Raw genomic sequence first — 16,469 nt, 5'->3', positions numbered from 1 at the left:
TGAAAGAGAAAAAAAAATATTATATTATATTTTATTATACTATATTGTATTATAACATTATTTTTTTTATAATTATAACATTTGAAGCCGCACTTCATGTTTTGCTTTTATAGAACATGTAGCCTACACGGGATTCAAAGTTAAACAAAAAAGGACTGAAAACACACTCACAGCCTGCACAGTCCAATGCAGCCTGCTGTGGTGTCTAATTAAGGTTCTTTTTTGGGGAGTAATTAGTTGCGGAAGTGCCATGGGCACGGGGAAGCGAGCGCGTGTTGTTGGTATTGGCTGCACGAGGCTGCGTCATTTCCTGACAGAGGACAGTCGGAGGCGAGAGAGTCGCCAGTCGTCTCCACTCTGTCGCTGGAATAACGTCTGCAAAGCGGAGCCACCTCCACGCTGCAACCGCACAGATCAAGAGGGGAAGAAAGACCAACAAACAGGCGACTGAGAAACGGTGGAGTTGCTTGGTCCGTGAAACGCTGCTGGATTTATACTTTACGTCGTTTGGAAGTAAAACCGGAGTCCGGAGCGGGATAGAGTGAACTCACTGGGGAGCGTGAGAACAAAAATAACTTTTTATTTTCTTTTTCTTCGTTGAGTTAAAAAAGCCTTTCATTGTGACTTGCGTGCGCAACAGTCGGGCCAAGTCGTTTCGAGATCTGGTGTTGATTTATTCCGCCTTGTGGAGCTGTTGGCGGTGAGGCGGACACCAGAGAAGCGGTGGCACGGCAGCCACCTGACCTTCTGGAAAATAAGACGGCAGCTAATGACACGCAGGCTGACATCCTTACGTGGCTTATTACTAAGCTCTCTGACGGAGCGGGACGAGTTTTGCGCGAGGCTGTTGCACGTCCGGGGTTTGACGCACCGCTTCGGACGTGAAGTTTACAGAATTCAATTACCGATATTAAAATTATGGTAAGTGCTAATTAACTGGTGTCAACTGTGAAATTGAATTAGTTGGGCTTAATTGCCCGTTGAAGTCGCCGCTTTCATCGTGTCCAGCCAGTTGCAAACAATAAGTGGATCATCTGTCAGAGCCAGACAGCATGGATATAACCGGAGTGCACGTCCTCCACCGGTCGTGATGCCGAGCACCGGTCTGATCCCGTGCCACCAGCCCGTCATGCCTGCTCTCTGACTCGCACAAGTGTTGCGCCGCGTCCCGGTCACCTCGCCAGGATGAGCAGCACCGACCTGGAGCGCATGTCGCTCAGCTCCTCGGCCAACTCGGTGGCGTCCAGCGCGCGGACTCTTTCGGCCAACGTGAGGAAGCTGCATAACGCGCTCAACCTCCTGCTCAACGACTTCGAGAGGGAGCAGTTTATCCACTGCCTCAACGTCTACCACTCCAAACGCAATGTGTACGACCTGGTGCAGACCCTCAACGTCATCCTCAACGCACCCAGCAAGAGGCAACTTCTGCCCATGCTGCGGTTGGTCATCCCCCGCTCCGACCAGCTTCTGTTCGAGCAGTACACCTCGGAGGGCCTCTACTTAAAATCGGATTTAGTTGCGAGCAACGGAAACGCCGAACCTCAGCCGAGCGACTTCCCCAGCGCCAGCCCGACCCCCACGGGGCATTTCTCGCCTAACAACCCGCCGGAGTTTCAGGTGGCGTTGCGCGGCTCCCCGGACAGCTTCAGCACCAGCAGCGACGGGACAGCTCCACTGGTGCCGCTCCTCGGGAGGAACTTCATCCACGAGCCGCCGGGCGAGCTGCGGCAGGTCACCATGAAGCGGCACAAGAGCAACGAGGGCCTGGGCTTCAGCATCCGCGGCGGCTCGGAGCACGGGGTCGGCATCTACGTGTCCCTGGTGGAGCCGGGCAGCCTGGCGGAAAAACAGGGTCTCCGAATCGGTGATCAGATCATGAAGGTCAACGATAAAGTCTTCGACAAAGTCACTCATGCTGAAGCAGTTAAGGTAAGTTTCTTTGTTTTACTTACTTTGCCAAACCTGCACACAGGGGCGTCCGACTGGGGTAAAGAGGGAACTGCGTGTGCAGGACCCTCATGAGAGGAGGCCCCACAAAGATACTAGGATGATTTGCCGTGGATTTGGAGAAGGACCTAAAGAGAATGTCCATGCACAGGGTTCGGACTGGACAGAATGTGCATTCATCCTTTTGGCACAGGGTATAAATTAGTAGCCCTCAGCAGTTCAGAGGGTTCAAACGAATGTCACAGTCTTTGGAACTATTTGCACTGACCTTGTCCTCTAAACCTACAGCTCTGTATAATAAGCTCCTGCCTCATATGAATTATGTGGCAGACCTCTGTGTGTTCAGACTTGACCTCTTGAAGCGAACACCCCTCCCTCCTCCTCCTTCGTGGGAGTGAATGAATTCAGTTGGCTAAAATCAGCTTTGGGTGTTTTTCAAGTTGGCGAGCAACATGTTGCAGCAACAGTGTTGTGCAAACTGAACACTGACTACTACTTCTAGCAACTACTACTTCATGCGTGTAACTGGACACCTTCAGAGCAGCTGGTAACCATAGAGGGGAGTGTGTGTTTGTGTAGAAGGGGCTTGAGCTTGTCCACAGTGCTAGAAACTGGAGAATAAAGACTGGGGCCTGCTTTAGCCCTGTGCACCATTGTTAATGCCACCTAGTGTGAAGAAAGCCTATTAGCAAATGAGGTGATAAAAGAGCATGTCTGATTTGTGTACAGCCAGGACTGATTTAAGAGGAAACCTTGTGAGGTCCTTGGTTTTATGAGCCCTGTGATCTGTCGTTGGTTCTGAAATTCTTCTTAGTGTTTTCTTCTCTCTCATCTAACTGCTTGTGCCTCCTTTTTTCTCTCTACTTCATGCCACAGTTTTCACATTTTTGTCACATTGCATAAGGTTCAGTTCGGCTTTAAAACTTCTGGAAAATCACACTCACAGTCAGCGCTTTTGCTTTATTTGTTGATTTCACTTTATGTTTATATTTTCGAAACTCATAGCAATTAAATTAGCCTTATTGTGTAGCATATGGCTGTTTTTTCAGCCTTTTTATGTGGGTATTGTATTTATTCTTCCAGTAGTGTCTGTAGCCTTCTTGATGAGGTCTGATTTGAAACTGATTTCAATCTTAATGAGACTTTCACTTAGGCTTATAAAGAAAAAAGAAGATTGATTTCCATCCAATCAGGCAGGCCAGGGTTTGCACTTTTATAGGCAGAAGAATTATCAGTAAGGCAATAGTACCTAGGAGAGAAAAAGTTGCGGGAAAGCACCAGTATAAGCTGCTTTTTAGAATAATGATTGTATGTCTGTCTTCTGAAAGGTCACCAGTTTGTTCCCTCCTGACAGCCATGGATTATAGCTCAAATTGAGTCCTTTCTAACCTTCACTGGTTTAGGGGGGAAAAAAAGTCATCCACACTTTTATCTCCTCTAATGTGGACTTTTGTAATTCACTTTATGCAGGGCTCAGGCATAAGGTAAAACCATAATACAGCACCTACAGGCTTTTAACTAAAGCCAAGAGACACATACTACCCCTCATAGAGTACATTTAAGGCTCTATAGGGAGAAATGTTCTAATTGTGTTCTGTTATATTTTGTGGCAAACATTTATACTTGGTAAATTTGTTAAGTGCTTTGTCTGTAATACCAAAGTGTAACAGTGTGTGTTAATGCATAGTTCTCTGCAGATTTGACCACTGGTTTAATTTTGTGTCAGTAGCTTCTCTAAAATTGCTCTTCAGACCAAATTCTTTGAAAAGACTGCAGCAGGACGTCTGTGCACCCCATATCGAACGTGATCTCAGACTGCACCGGACAGAATACTAATGGCAGCATTAACCAAGCATGTTATTCCAATCAATTTTCTCCACATTTAAAGATGTCTCTCTCTTTTGTAGAGCGAAACCTATTGATTGCTGTTACCGTAAACCAACAGTGAGAGAGTTCTGTTGTTGAGGGTCCTTTTCAGATGGCACAGAAAATTCTCATGTGAGTGCTTGTGTCGCTTGGGATGAAACATCTCTCTGTTTATGACATGCCCTCATTTTCTTTATCCACACTTTTGAGCCATTGTCAGTGAATCCTTATTTCCTGACTGTTTTGCTACTCATTCTGCTACTAGGCCTTCCATAATGATGAAAATAAGGGACTATGCTATGACTTCTGCTAGCTATACTGCTACCACTGCTGTTTGGCTTCTATTAGGCTGATGGGGCAGGCACCCAGCCAACACGAGTCTCAGATCAAATCTCTCTGGAGGTCATTAATGCTTGAGTTCAGTTATTTTTATGCCTTTTCGGTTTAGTCTAAATGTTATTACAGGCTTTCAGAGCTGTAATCATTTTAACCTTTTAAACTCTACCAGGCCTACTATTGAGTTCATTAGACTTCATCGTTCACCGGACTCATGTACAGCCACACATTGTAGACCACACAATTATATTCTAGTGAAGATACCACATGACACCCTTAATATTCCTGCTTTATGCCACAGAATCTTAGGTTTCAGAATTTCACTCATTCTGGACATGATATACCCTCAGTGATTTGTTGGAACAAGCAGAGTATGGGACGCTGTCTGTTGTGTGGAAAGTTTTGTTATGTTTAAGGAGATTTGCGGATATTCACTTTCCATCATGTTATGCAATCGTTTGTCAGTAAACAGAAGGAAATATATACATTTCAAATGCCTTTCACTGCTTCATTAATTTTATTCATTACAGCTCCTTTCTAAAATTATCTTTATGTTGAAAATTTATAGCCAACTTATAAGCTGCCAGCCAAGTATGAAAGCAACTCGATGCATTTTAGTTTCTGGCACATTTGACAGATGAAATGTCACCTTTGAATAAACTGCTGTCCGGTCCATGAAGACGAACTCAGCAGTGACAGCAACTGCATCCAGACCAGACTCCTTCCCTTCAACTGAACTCTGCTCCCACAGAGTATCCAAATTCAAAGCTCCACTAATCACTGCTTCTGCATTAACGTCTCGTCAAACGGCTGTGGGTGCTGTGAGAGAGGTCTCAGTGATGAACCCAAAGAGAGTTATCGCCCAACTCTGCTGCTCACTCAGTCAGCTGGCAGCTGGGACACGGATGCGACGGCTGCAGCGTAATCCTTTGGGGCACCTCTGGTAACTTTCTTTGTTTATTGGTTCCGGTGAACATTTGTTTAACTGAACAAGTCACAACAAAAGAACAAGAAAAGAAAACATGCATTGTCTGCAGACAGGTTTTGTTTATCTGCCTCGTCAGCGCAGAGATCAGCCTGTTAGCTCAGAATTCAATGCATTGGCCTGATCAGTTGGTTGACAGATAAATCAGTCCTGGTCCACTAGTCCTCATGTGGGTGTAATTGGTTAGAATTAGCATCTTTAAAAAGACAGTCCACTCTGGTCATTTTCTCTGTTCTGTTCATTTTTTGCTTAGCCAGAATGATATGCACACAAATAACAAATCGCTAATTCCAGAAAAAAAACAACAACAACAAGGGTGATTTTAAATGAGTCTTTGTAACTTATTTTCTTTCCAGCACATTACTTATTCACACTGTTTTCTGTCCACTCTATATCTCTACTTTGGCTTAATCCGCTCCACTTACACAAACCCGTGTTGCCTGATGGGTTCAGGGATGGCCTGTGAAAGCAGTAGATTGTTGTTTGGCCCAGGGGACGTGTCAAGGGCTTACAGCTGTATTTCTCTCTGTCTCTGACTCTCCTCATCCCAACAGCCTGCTTTGGCCCCAGTCCCCAGAGCCACTGCCAAGGTTAGGTGCCCAGTCAGCATTTGGACTTTTCTTTATCATCTTCTCTGTGCTGTGCTGGCCAGTCAGGAGATGTGACAGGATAGGATTAAGGACATAAATCTTGTTGTTTTGGAGCCAGAGCCACAACATCTCCAAGAGAAGCAGCCTATCTCTCTGACTTGTTATTCTGATTGGTCCCAAGTCTGAGGAGGGTGTGAGAGATGGAATGTTGGCATAGAGACACAAAGGTGGACACCTAGGGAGAACGAGAGGAAGGCACAAGACAAAATATCTGCGGGATGATCTTGGGGTAGTTTATGTTAATGTTTATGTTAACTGGTTTGCAAGGGGACTGGAGGGAGATGGTACTTAAAAAAAAGAGCAAAAAACATAGAAGACTTGGCTGGTGTAAATTCACTGGGTCGACACCTGGGTTGCTGCCAGGCACATTGACATGCAAAGACTTGGCCAGAAGTCAGAGGAATGGGAGCTGAGTGGCCCGGAGCAGCAGTGCAGCCTGCTAATGGCTGGTGTGTTGATTAGATGGTGGGAGGCAGATAGAAATCTCGTTAAACTTGAGGACGGTATTAATTGATTCATAGCTTGAATAGAGCTGATTCTGCAGTCGTGGCAGAAGTTCGCCTTGCTCGATGTTGCAAAACACTCAGACCTGCACCGGAATGCTTGCTGTCGAAAGCTTAATTTTTCTTTTTTTTTTTTCCAATCCATTTATTTATTTATTTATGTTCTGTATGTTCCTAACCTTCTTCCTATCTCATCCGTCCACCCTGTAGAATTCATCCCAGACTGTTTCATTTAAATCTTGTTTGCATCTACTTAGCCCAGCACCTGAAAGGAGTATCCCCAATATTTCTGTCTTTCATTGACTTAACATTATGTGAACTGTGGGGGCCTCTTTCAAAGACATGTTTTCTTTCTCAATATGTATGAACACTTCATTCTAAACTGTAAACCCTTTTGAACATCAGCTAAAGAGTTTGTTTGACTTTCAAAGGACGACCACAAAGGTGTCAAAGTCAGTATGTATGTATGTATACAAGCTCACCACTTAAAATTCACTGTTCACTGTTCCGAAAAGTTAACATCTTAACATTGCATGTCTTTAACCCAACTGATGCCAACATTTTTACTGCTCGTACGAAGAATCTGCTCGCCGAGAAGCTGAGACGCAGAGAAAGTGTCGGTGAAAGATATTGATCCAAATATGAGACAATATATTTTCTGGAAAATATTTTTTGTTTTAACAAGTCAGGGTTTTGCTATATTCCGCTAAGTGTTAGAGTTAGCCTAGTTTAACCTATGGGAGCTCGTGACAGCTCACATAATATGGGTTTCCGCTGGGTGCCACAGAGGAAATAAATTTCTTATGATGAAAACATGTCGAGACCATCTCCCGACGTCCTCAGACGGACTGAATCGTCTGTCAAGCTGCCAGGAGGTACTCATATCACAAAATGTCAAAAAAAAACCCAGAAAAATGCAAACAGTCACTCCAGGGCCTGACAGGAGAAAGTGTGAGTACTGTACATGACTGACAAGCTGTGGGATTTACATTCTGCCTTAATGGAACAAATTCATGTTTCACTTTTGCACGAGAAAATGCTTCCAGGGTGAGGACTCTGTTTTCTTGGGTAAACTTTCCCCAGCAGTGCTAGTTTGAAACTTTCAACAAAAAGTTTACCAAAGCGGATGTTGGAAATGGGAATGTTGTCTTGGGCTTATACTGTTGTCTCATGAAAACTGTAAAATTGGTGTATATTGGCTTTTCTTGGACGTGAATTGAAAAGTTTATACGGTGCTGAACAGGCTCTACTTCTGCGTCCAACCCAGCGGTGGTTACAGCTGCTGGGCTCAGTGCGTGGACCTGAGAGTCTTGGCAGTATGAAGACACAGTGGTTGCTATAGGTGACTAAGCAGTACGGAGAACAGACTGGAATAAATGAGCTAAGATGCCTTTAGACCTGGCCTCTGGACATGTGTTAACATACTTGTGTTGGTTTGTATCTAATAACAGTGTCTGACGAGTCACAAAAAGGTTGAATGCCACTCTGTGTAAACATGGGGCTGATTGTTGCCTAAAGGCACCCTGAAGGTTAGACACCTTGCTGTGTGGGTGAAATCACAACAAGGGTGAGTTATTTGTCTTCTCCTTCTTTTTCTCAGTAGCTGCTACTGATTTGCCCTTGGGCAAAAACACTTACCTCTTCCCAAACGGCATGCGGTCCAGTTTTTGCTAATCCTTTCTGACACATACTCAAGTGAAATCAGTACAAAGACAATATATGCAATGTTTTACCTCACCAACCTCATTCATTTTTGTAAATATATGCTTATTCTGAACACAAAGAAACACGATTGTATAAAGGATATCGCTAGACATTTTGTAAAGCCGTTGTTGGTAAACACAGTGCATTTGCAAACGTTTGCACTCTGTTTTTGTTTACATTTTACACAGCTGTTTTGAAATTGGGGTTGTAGACCAAACAAGTGGATAACTTGTTTTTTGGCCTCCTTCTGCCACGGTTCCATTTATAGCAGTCTCTGAAAGCACATTGGTTTACATAAGCACATCTCTGGGGTTTCAGATGGCTTTTTATATATCACAAGAGGCTCATTTATTGGTGAATGTGCTCACTCATGCAAATAATTTATGTGTATACACATTACAGTGTGCTTGCTATGCTCTGATTTATATGAAAGATGCCCCCCACCCACCTACTGTAAATGGCTGAGAGAATGCAGTTGCTCCTTGAAGTCATCGCCTCTCTCTGGTAGCAAACACATCACACTGAAGTGTACAAGCTGCAGGAGCAGTCCGTGTTCATGATGAAATGAAGGGACCTTTGGTTGGCTGGCTGGCTTTCAAGTGTTTCTAAAGATTTGTGGGGTTATAAAAGTAACCTTTCTATTTTTTTTTTTTTAATTCCTCAGCCACACAAGGTTTTCTTTTTATTATTATTATTATTACACTTGACTTTTTTTTTAAACACTGCTAGTATTACTGAGAATTGATTTTTAGTTCTGCAAATGCTAGGAGCACCAAGACTTTTCCCCTTAAGTGTCATTTCTTAAAAGTAATTAACTCGAGCAACAACAAAAAGTCAGCGGTGTGATATGCCCAATTTTCAGTGTGAACTAGGAAATTTAGCATTTCGTTTATCTGTCGTCATTTAATGGTGGTATTTCAAGACCACAACTTTCATTTATTTCACCTGCTAATTAGTTCCAATTTTGTTTATTTTTCTCCAAGTGTTTTATTTAAGTTCTACCTTATTAAACTAACATTAAAGCTAATTTACAGTTCCTACAGTTGTCGGTATATAACATTTTACACCACTCAGGCAGTGTTTGCAGCTCTCCAGTGTGCAGCTGAGGCCCCAGTGTTCTTTATGTGCTTAGAGCATTAGTACAACATTACTAGTAACACGAGCATTTCTTTTGTGAAGCCCCACAAAAATGAAGTTTATTTTCATTACCAAAAAACCCACTGACACACCAAATGCCCACATTTCCTTCCAGTTCTATTAAATGGAGCTATAAGAAAATACACCACTGTACGTTTTAATATGATATAGTGAACTGGAAAATGGCACAATTAATATGCTCATTATTCCATTTGGGCAGCAGAGGCCTGTAATAGAGGGGAGCAGATGGAATAGTTGGACCAGCTGAGAAACTCTGATTTAACAAAGTGAATTGGTGCTGCTTGGAAAAACTACCCTTGTGGTGTCCTTAAACTAAACGCTTGGCTCATCTATACTTCACTGTACAATGCTTATTTGGCCACTGACTTGCACTGGCTGGCCTCCAGTTGTGACCGTGGGCTGTTGTATGAGTTTGAAACAAGTCATGGCTGAAGTTTGGAGGATGTGCGCTCATTCTTTTTAAATTTTTGGCAGTTTGAATTCTGTGCCTCAAGGACAGATGAACATTTCCATCAGCTACAAAGAATCCATCCTGTGGTGTGAGACATTCTTCTCTTTTCTCATGTCTTCAAAAAGAAAAAGAAATCTCTAAGTTTGACTTTACCCTAAACAATGTCTCCTTTTTCTCTGTTGTATTTCCTGTAGAGAACTATCATATTCCCGCAACATAGCTGGAGGTTTTCACACGTTATCCACACCCCACAGTGAATAAATGTTTGCACACTGTGCAGTCCAGCCAGGATAGAGAGTATTTCTTCTGCACTTCTGCACATCTACTTTAGAGACCAAAGTGTATTAAGAATAGAGCTGAAGTGTTTTGGTCAGTTTAGATTCTTAGTGAGTAGCTGCTTAAAGTGGAGGAATGCATGCCTCTCAAGCTTTTAATCAGAAGAGACTGTTACATAATTTGGCTGCAGTACGAGGAGTTGGCAAGGAGGAAGCAGAAACGCGGATGAATGGAACAATGAAGAACACAATTTCATGTCTAATGCGTAAAAGTGGAACAAAGTTAACAAAAATCAACCCACCGATCATGCAACTTGTGATTTTTGCTCTCACTGGCCATATTGCGATAAATATTGATATTGAACAAATATTAACAATTGATGATTTCATGATAAACATTGTCCCACCCTTCCAGCAAATGCAAATACCTCAAAGATTCATTTAGCACCACAGTTCTATCCCTCTCTATAATTATAATATGAAATATTTATAAATTGCTTCAGTTGAGTAGGCGGGGGCACTTCTGACCGTCTTTGTGTTGTGGCATGCTGCACTGATGAATGCTGAGGTGTTTGTGAGGCGTCACAGGGTTGAAGTGTAGAGTGGGAGATGATGGAAACACACTGAGAGGGCTTCTTATTTTAATTTATATGTAGTCAGGGAAGCAGATGATGTGATTTGCAGCAATTTTAAGCTGTAATCTTTCACACAGTTGATGTTTTATCCAGCTGTTCTCTGCCTCCAGAATACCTTTTTTTTTTTTAATATGGAGCAACCCTCTCACCTTCAGTTGTCAAAACAGAAAATGATAGCTTATACCATCCACTCAGTTTGTGATAGACCCTGCCCCCATCCATGTGCACCCCTTACATATTGGTGCAAGCCCACACCTGTGCATGTACAATCATTCATGCAGTTGCAGCCCTGTGAGCCATTCCTGGCACTAAATCAGGATTCTTTCCCCTCCTTTGGTGTCAAATATCTCATCATTATGTCCATCTAAAGGCAGCGTTTTTACTCTCCTCTGATTGGCCCACATGGGGTCCCTAAGACAGAGTCGCAGCCAAAGTGACTCTATTGTACGATTCTAATTGCTTTACAATGGAGCCGCCAAATGCCTCAGTTCACAGTGAAGGTGTCCCCAATCCATCACCTGCTCCCCACAGCACTAAATCACCGGAAGCAGCGATTAATATCCGGTCAATGAGCTGAATCCCTCCATTTCTGGTCACTTTCATCTACAGGCAGGAAATGACTTATTCTATTAGTCCCTGGGGTGCTCTGAGTTTTACAGACTTCAGATTTTACTGTTTAAGGCCTGTGGTGAGACAAACTGTTTTCACACCTCGTGAATATAAAGTTGTTTGAATTTGTTGTATTAGGTAAAATGCCTGTGGATTTACACTCAGTTGTCAGTTTAATGGTACCATCTAAAGCTAATACAGTCTGCTGCAACTGCCCTGTGGTAAAACCTAACTTCATGGAGGTTTTAGTGCTCAGTTGTTCTTGTTGATTCAGTTTTATGGTCATTCTGTGACTGTAGTTTGTGGTGCTGTTGATGTGATTTGGTCTACTCTCATATAGGCCTGTTAGCACTGTTTCTCCATACACAGGATCTTCTTGCATGGCCCATGCAGAAGAAATCCCATTTCCATTTTTTTGATTATGCTGAGTAGTCATTAGTTTGTGTAACCCAGGTCACAAAGAATTAACCACATGAAAGTTGGAACGCAGGTGGTGAATGCATGACCTGCCGTACTTTGACTGGCTTAGACTTACTCTCACCCCAGCCAGTCTCACACCTCTTGTCTGAAGCACACTGACTTGACCAAGGCAACAAATACTAGCCAATCAGAGCAGGTGTGTGTGGGGGGGTGGGAAGGGGCCATCCTAAACATAAAATAATTGGCATACCGAAATCCCAAATTGGTGACTTGTGTCATGTCAGTGGCTGTAGGTCAGGATTTTTGAGTTGATTCTGATGAGTTGACAGGTTATTTAATGTTGCTAGATGCCTCAGGAGAATTAGTCGTTAGGTACATCTCTAACCGCCACCAGCTGTTTGACAGCTGGAGGACACAGAGAAAATAAATACTTATCAGTAACGAGTTGAGATTTTTTTTCAGCCAGTACAGATTCATTGAAACGTACCTGGATCGAGCATGATCACCATCCTTCACATCAGCTCAGGACATTCCTATATCTGTTATATCTTTTACTGGCTATTGTAGCATTACCCCCTATACCAGCAGACATCATACTAAACCTTTAGAGAGGCAACTTATTAAACCTGACCCGCGAGACTAGTGAATCAATAAAGAACGGAAAGTGAAAAATGTCAATCAAAGATGACATTGTTGAGAATAAGGAAACGAGTTCATCAATCTGATGTGTTCTCTGAAGTGGAATTTTGTCGATGGAGGAGGATGGATGGAGGCGTCTCAGATGGCGATGCACTCAAGACTCTGAGCTTATTGACAGTGCAGGCTGATAACTTTGATCAGAGGTATTACCACTGGCGTACGACTGACCTGACAGCAGAAAGAATTTTTGGCTGAATTGAGCTTGTTGGATATTTTTCTCTGAGGCTCCATCTTAAACACTGTGCGAGTCATGAGACTAAAGGAGGTCTGCTCTGAATATCAATGAGTATTTGGAGGTCCTTTGTTACTTTGGCTTTGTCTGTTGTTCCTTGACAGGTATAATTATGTGCTGGGTCCAAGGAGAGACATGTATATAGCCACCACATACAAGCTCAGTGGTGATTATTATCCTGCTCGGAGAGCGAAAGAGTAAGAAAATACTTTTCTTTCGAGTGACAGAAACCTTAAAGGAAACGTCAGCTTTTTAATTTTAAAATAGTCCAATTTGACCATATTTTCTAAGCTGTTTGTAAGGATGTGCAAATGAAATAAGAAAAACCTTTCTTCTTACATCCCAGTGAATGAATGGATGGTGTAAAGCTGAGAGACCTCATATCTCAGTCAAGCGTTTCACTATAGCTGTATGTGTCTAGCAGTACCGCCTAAGCTTGCTGTTTACGCTGGCACACAGTTCTGTATATGTCCTTCATCGCCATGCTGTTGAGTTTTTCATACTTCAGAGTTGGGCTGCCTCCTGAATGTCTGTGATTGGAAGCTTTGTTGAGTCAAGCCTCATAAACTGCACTTGTTGTGGACTTTTTATTTAGCTGTATAATTGGTAGGCTTTAAACCTTTGCAAGCAGAGTCTTGTCTCAAAGTGACTTTAATTACAGTACTGAGTGTAAGAAGGTCGACGCAGAACAGCGAGAATCTTTTCTGCTCCGACGCTCTCAGCTCTTACTCGCTTTAAGCTAATTGTGTGATGGCTATGCTGGACCGTACTGTAACTGTAGACCAGAATAATATATTTCTCAGAATAGTAAGAGAAAGTGTATTCAGTATTGTCATTTCTACAATACATCACTGTCACTCCTGAGCTGACTGACGCATCATCTCATCTCATCAATTTAGTGACTAAATGACAGAGTCAGGAGTAACATCACTCATGTAATATATGGCCTATACAGTATGTCCTTACGGTCAATTTTAAATTTCCGAATAGTGTGATCATTTTTCTGATGGAAGCAGGAGCAGGCTTTTTTGTCTGATGACACACCACATACTGTGACATGGATGACTGCTAGAGATCAGGTTGTCTGATTTTTTTGGGTTTTGCGGCGCTTTTAGGACATTTTTGGGGACAAGTTTTGTGCGAAGGCTCCAATCGCAAAGTCATTGCTTACCTGAGATAATTTTGATTTAATCAAAAGTTAACTTTATATAAGACAACTTTATTCAGATTTCATGAGCATAATAAGCTTGTTGGTTGTTATATAACATTAATGCATTAGAATAAAGTGAACTGCTGCTCTGCTGAAAGCGTGCCGGCTCAGTTTTACTAGTGTAATGCTAGTTACTTTTAGCGTTTAATATAAACATGATTTCAGGTAAATTCAAACTACTTTGGGGCCATAGATAAAGCAAGAGCATGGTGGCATCTCTATCTGTTTGACACGCCCCACTTTGATGCGTGCTTTGTCAGTATTACAACTGAATACTGAAGGCTTCACCTCACTAGTTAACCATCACTCACCAACACTATTGTGATTTAAAAATCCACTATCGGTCAATCTCTAAGGATTACATCCCTGGTTCAGAACTCTGGCAGTAATCCTGATGGCTTTAGAATTGGAAAATTGAACAGAGTTATCAAAATATAGCATATGTAATTTTGTGTAAAGGTGTGATGTAATCTGCCTTCCATCTGACTTTCTTTCATCCTAATTATTTACCATCTAAGTGGGCTTGTCTGTTGTAGGAGCTGGTGGAAACCTTTTTGCTTTCCTGTGGTTTTTGAAGCTCCTTGGATTCCTTTGCAGTTTGTAAGTTCTGCTGCACTAGTAGACATGTACACTCAGAATGACACACATTCAGACAAATTCTCCTTCACCGCCTGATGCAAGCAGCCATTCAGTGATTGCTGCACCGGCGGAGGAGGAAGAAGAGGGATTTAATAGAGTTACATAAGCACAAGGTGTTGGTGGGGGGGTGGGGTTAAGCAAGAAAAGGACTTCCTGGGAGCTTGTGAAGTCTTCTGATGTGTGAGTGATCACAGAAGAAGTAGAGTAAAAACACAAGACAGCACGCGACGGGCTTGTGTAAATCACACTTGTGTAGTGCAGCTTTTTATCATCTAATTGCCTAATTTTAATCACTGACATATTGAGACAGCGACCACCGACGGACAACTAAATCCTCTTTTGTGTGTCTGTCAGATTACATTATGTCCTTCACAACGTGCACAGCGAGGGATGACCAGAGAGATCCGTTAGCCGGTCCAGATGTCTCTTTTATGTTTGGGACAACGGGAGAGAAGCCCTGCTGGTTATCTGATACAGTGGAGCTGCCTTACCTATCTGCAGCTGACACATACACACACACACACACTCCTCCATACCGGCTGCTGTCTGCCACTCTTTCAACAGCTTGAAAGAGCTGCATAAACATGAGGAATAACAGGAAAAAAAAGGAGTTGAGAATGTATTAGGAGGAGTGAGCAGCTCGAGCTCTTTACTGGTGGGTTGCACATTTTAAGGGATGGACATTATAATTTGACAAGGTGTTGATTCCAAGCACAAGTGAAGCACATAATGGGCATTTGCTATGTTGTGTTATTTGCTGGAGGTACGTGATCGGCAGCAGAGCCTGACGAGGGTTCCTGAGTTTAAATAATTTAAGAAGAGAGAGTGCTGTCACCTTCTTGTGAATACAGTCAGTGGATGTGTGTTTTGCTGGTGCAGTTTTCTCTCTCAACCTTTGAACTATTGATTAACATGCAGTGCAACAGTTCAGAGTTGATAAAAAGGGCTTCACACTTGGAAAAAAATGACCTTGAACTCTGGAAAACTCACGGTGCTGCAAAGTGGAAGTGTGTATTCTGGGGGGTCAGGGGCAGCAGAATGAAAAGTCCTGCTTATTATTTTATACACAATATGAAGTCACTGACTATTGGAGCACTTTGAAACTTAGGTACATCGTTAGTTAGAGGAAGTCCAAGCCTGTGTATTTGATTATTTGTTGAGAGAAGTCGACAATGACTGGTCCAAATGTGCATTTTTAATAATGATGAATTTACAGTTCAGCCTGAGCTGCACACATAGAGTGTAAGCAGTTTAAATCCATTCACATCAGTTCACTTGTGACTGTGGTGCAGCTCTGATTCACGGAGCTCTGCTTTTCCCCCCTAACAGTGGAAAGACTTGGAAATAATCAATGTAATATAACCCAGTTGTTCTGTCAAATGGTCCATTGATATACACACATTGCACACACAATGTTTCCTTTTTCCCCTCAGAGTGCAGAGATCCATTAACACTGCAGTTGTAGTAAACGATCAAAGGAAAGAAAAGACAGAAAGGACGCAGAGCCTGCTGTATGCTAACTGCACTTTTTTCACCATTCCCATCCGTTGTCTGTGGCCATTTTAACAAATTGCTCTCTCATCTGCCCTCTGACGTTTGCTCACTTTCTTGCTGTCTCTGTCTCTCTATGTCTGTCACTGTCGGTGATCTAAGCATGTATCTAAACACGTAAACCTGCACAGCAACCTACGAACTACACACACAGGCACTCACACTGACATAAAGCATGTAGTGTGTGCATACCAAACAGCTGTGTGGAGCACACACACACTGCAGACGGTGATGTGCATTCCTGTGATGTGTTAAGGGCTGATGTATTGTAATGTACTCTGGTGGATCCATTAGTGTGTAGGTTGATGGCTGGTAAAGATGTCTTTGATCTCACTGTGCCTGTGTTGTATATATCAGCACAGGTGGAACTGAGTTACAGCTAACTGTTCCAGAGACAGCCAGAACAAAATCTGTGGATATGAATGTGCAAATGCTTTGCAGTGTGATTGATTGTTTTTGACAGGAACCCTCTTGAATCTCTACACCAGCAACAGCAACTAGGGATGCACAGTAACCAGTATGATGATACGTTCCAACTCATTGTGGCTCATTGCTGTATATATGCAAGCTGTAGTGAAATTAATATATATTTTTTTCTT

General features: G+C 42.7%; 1 protein-coding gene across 1 annotated transcript in view; it reads left to right on the top strand.

Annotated features, from left to right (window-relative positions):
- Positions 1–242: 242 nt before the first annotated feature.
- Positions 243–16,469, top strand: part of whrna (whirlin a) — a 111,481-nt gene continuing 95,254 nt past the window's right edge. The window contains exon 1 of the mRNA XM_046374759.1: positions 243–1,929. Coding sequence (XP_046230715.1) covers positions 1,186–1,929 — 744 coding nt within the window. The 5' untranslated portion in view covers positions 243–1,185. The remainder of the gene's footprint in view (positions 1,930–16,469) is intronic.

Source organism: Scatophagus argus, chromosome 20, assembly GCF_020382885.2.
Source record: "Scatophagus argus isolate fScaArg1 chromosome 20, fScaArg1.pri, whole genome shotgun sequence".
NCBI lineage: Eukaryota > Metazoa > Chordata > Actinopteri > Scatophagidae > Scatophagus > Scatophagus argus.
The sequence above is the reverse complement of the archived record's forward strand: the minus strand, read 5'-3'. Positions and strand labels throughout refer to the sequence as shown.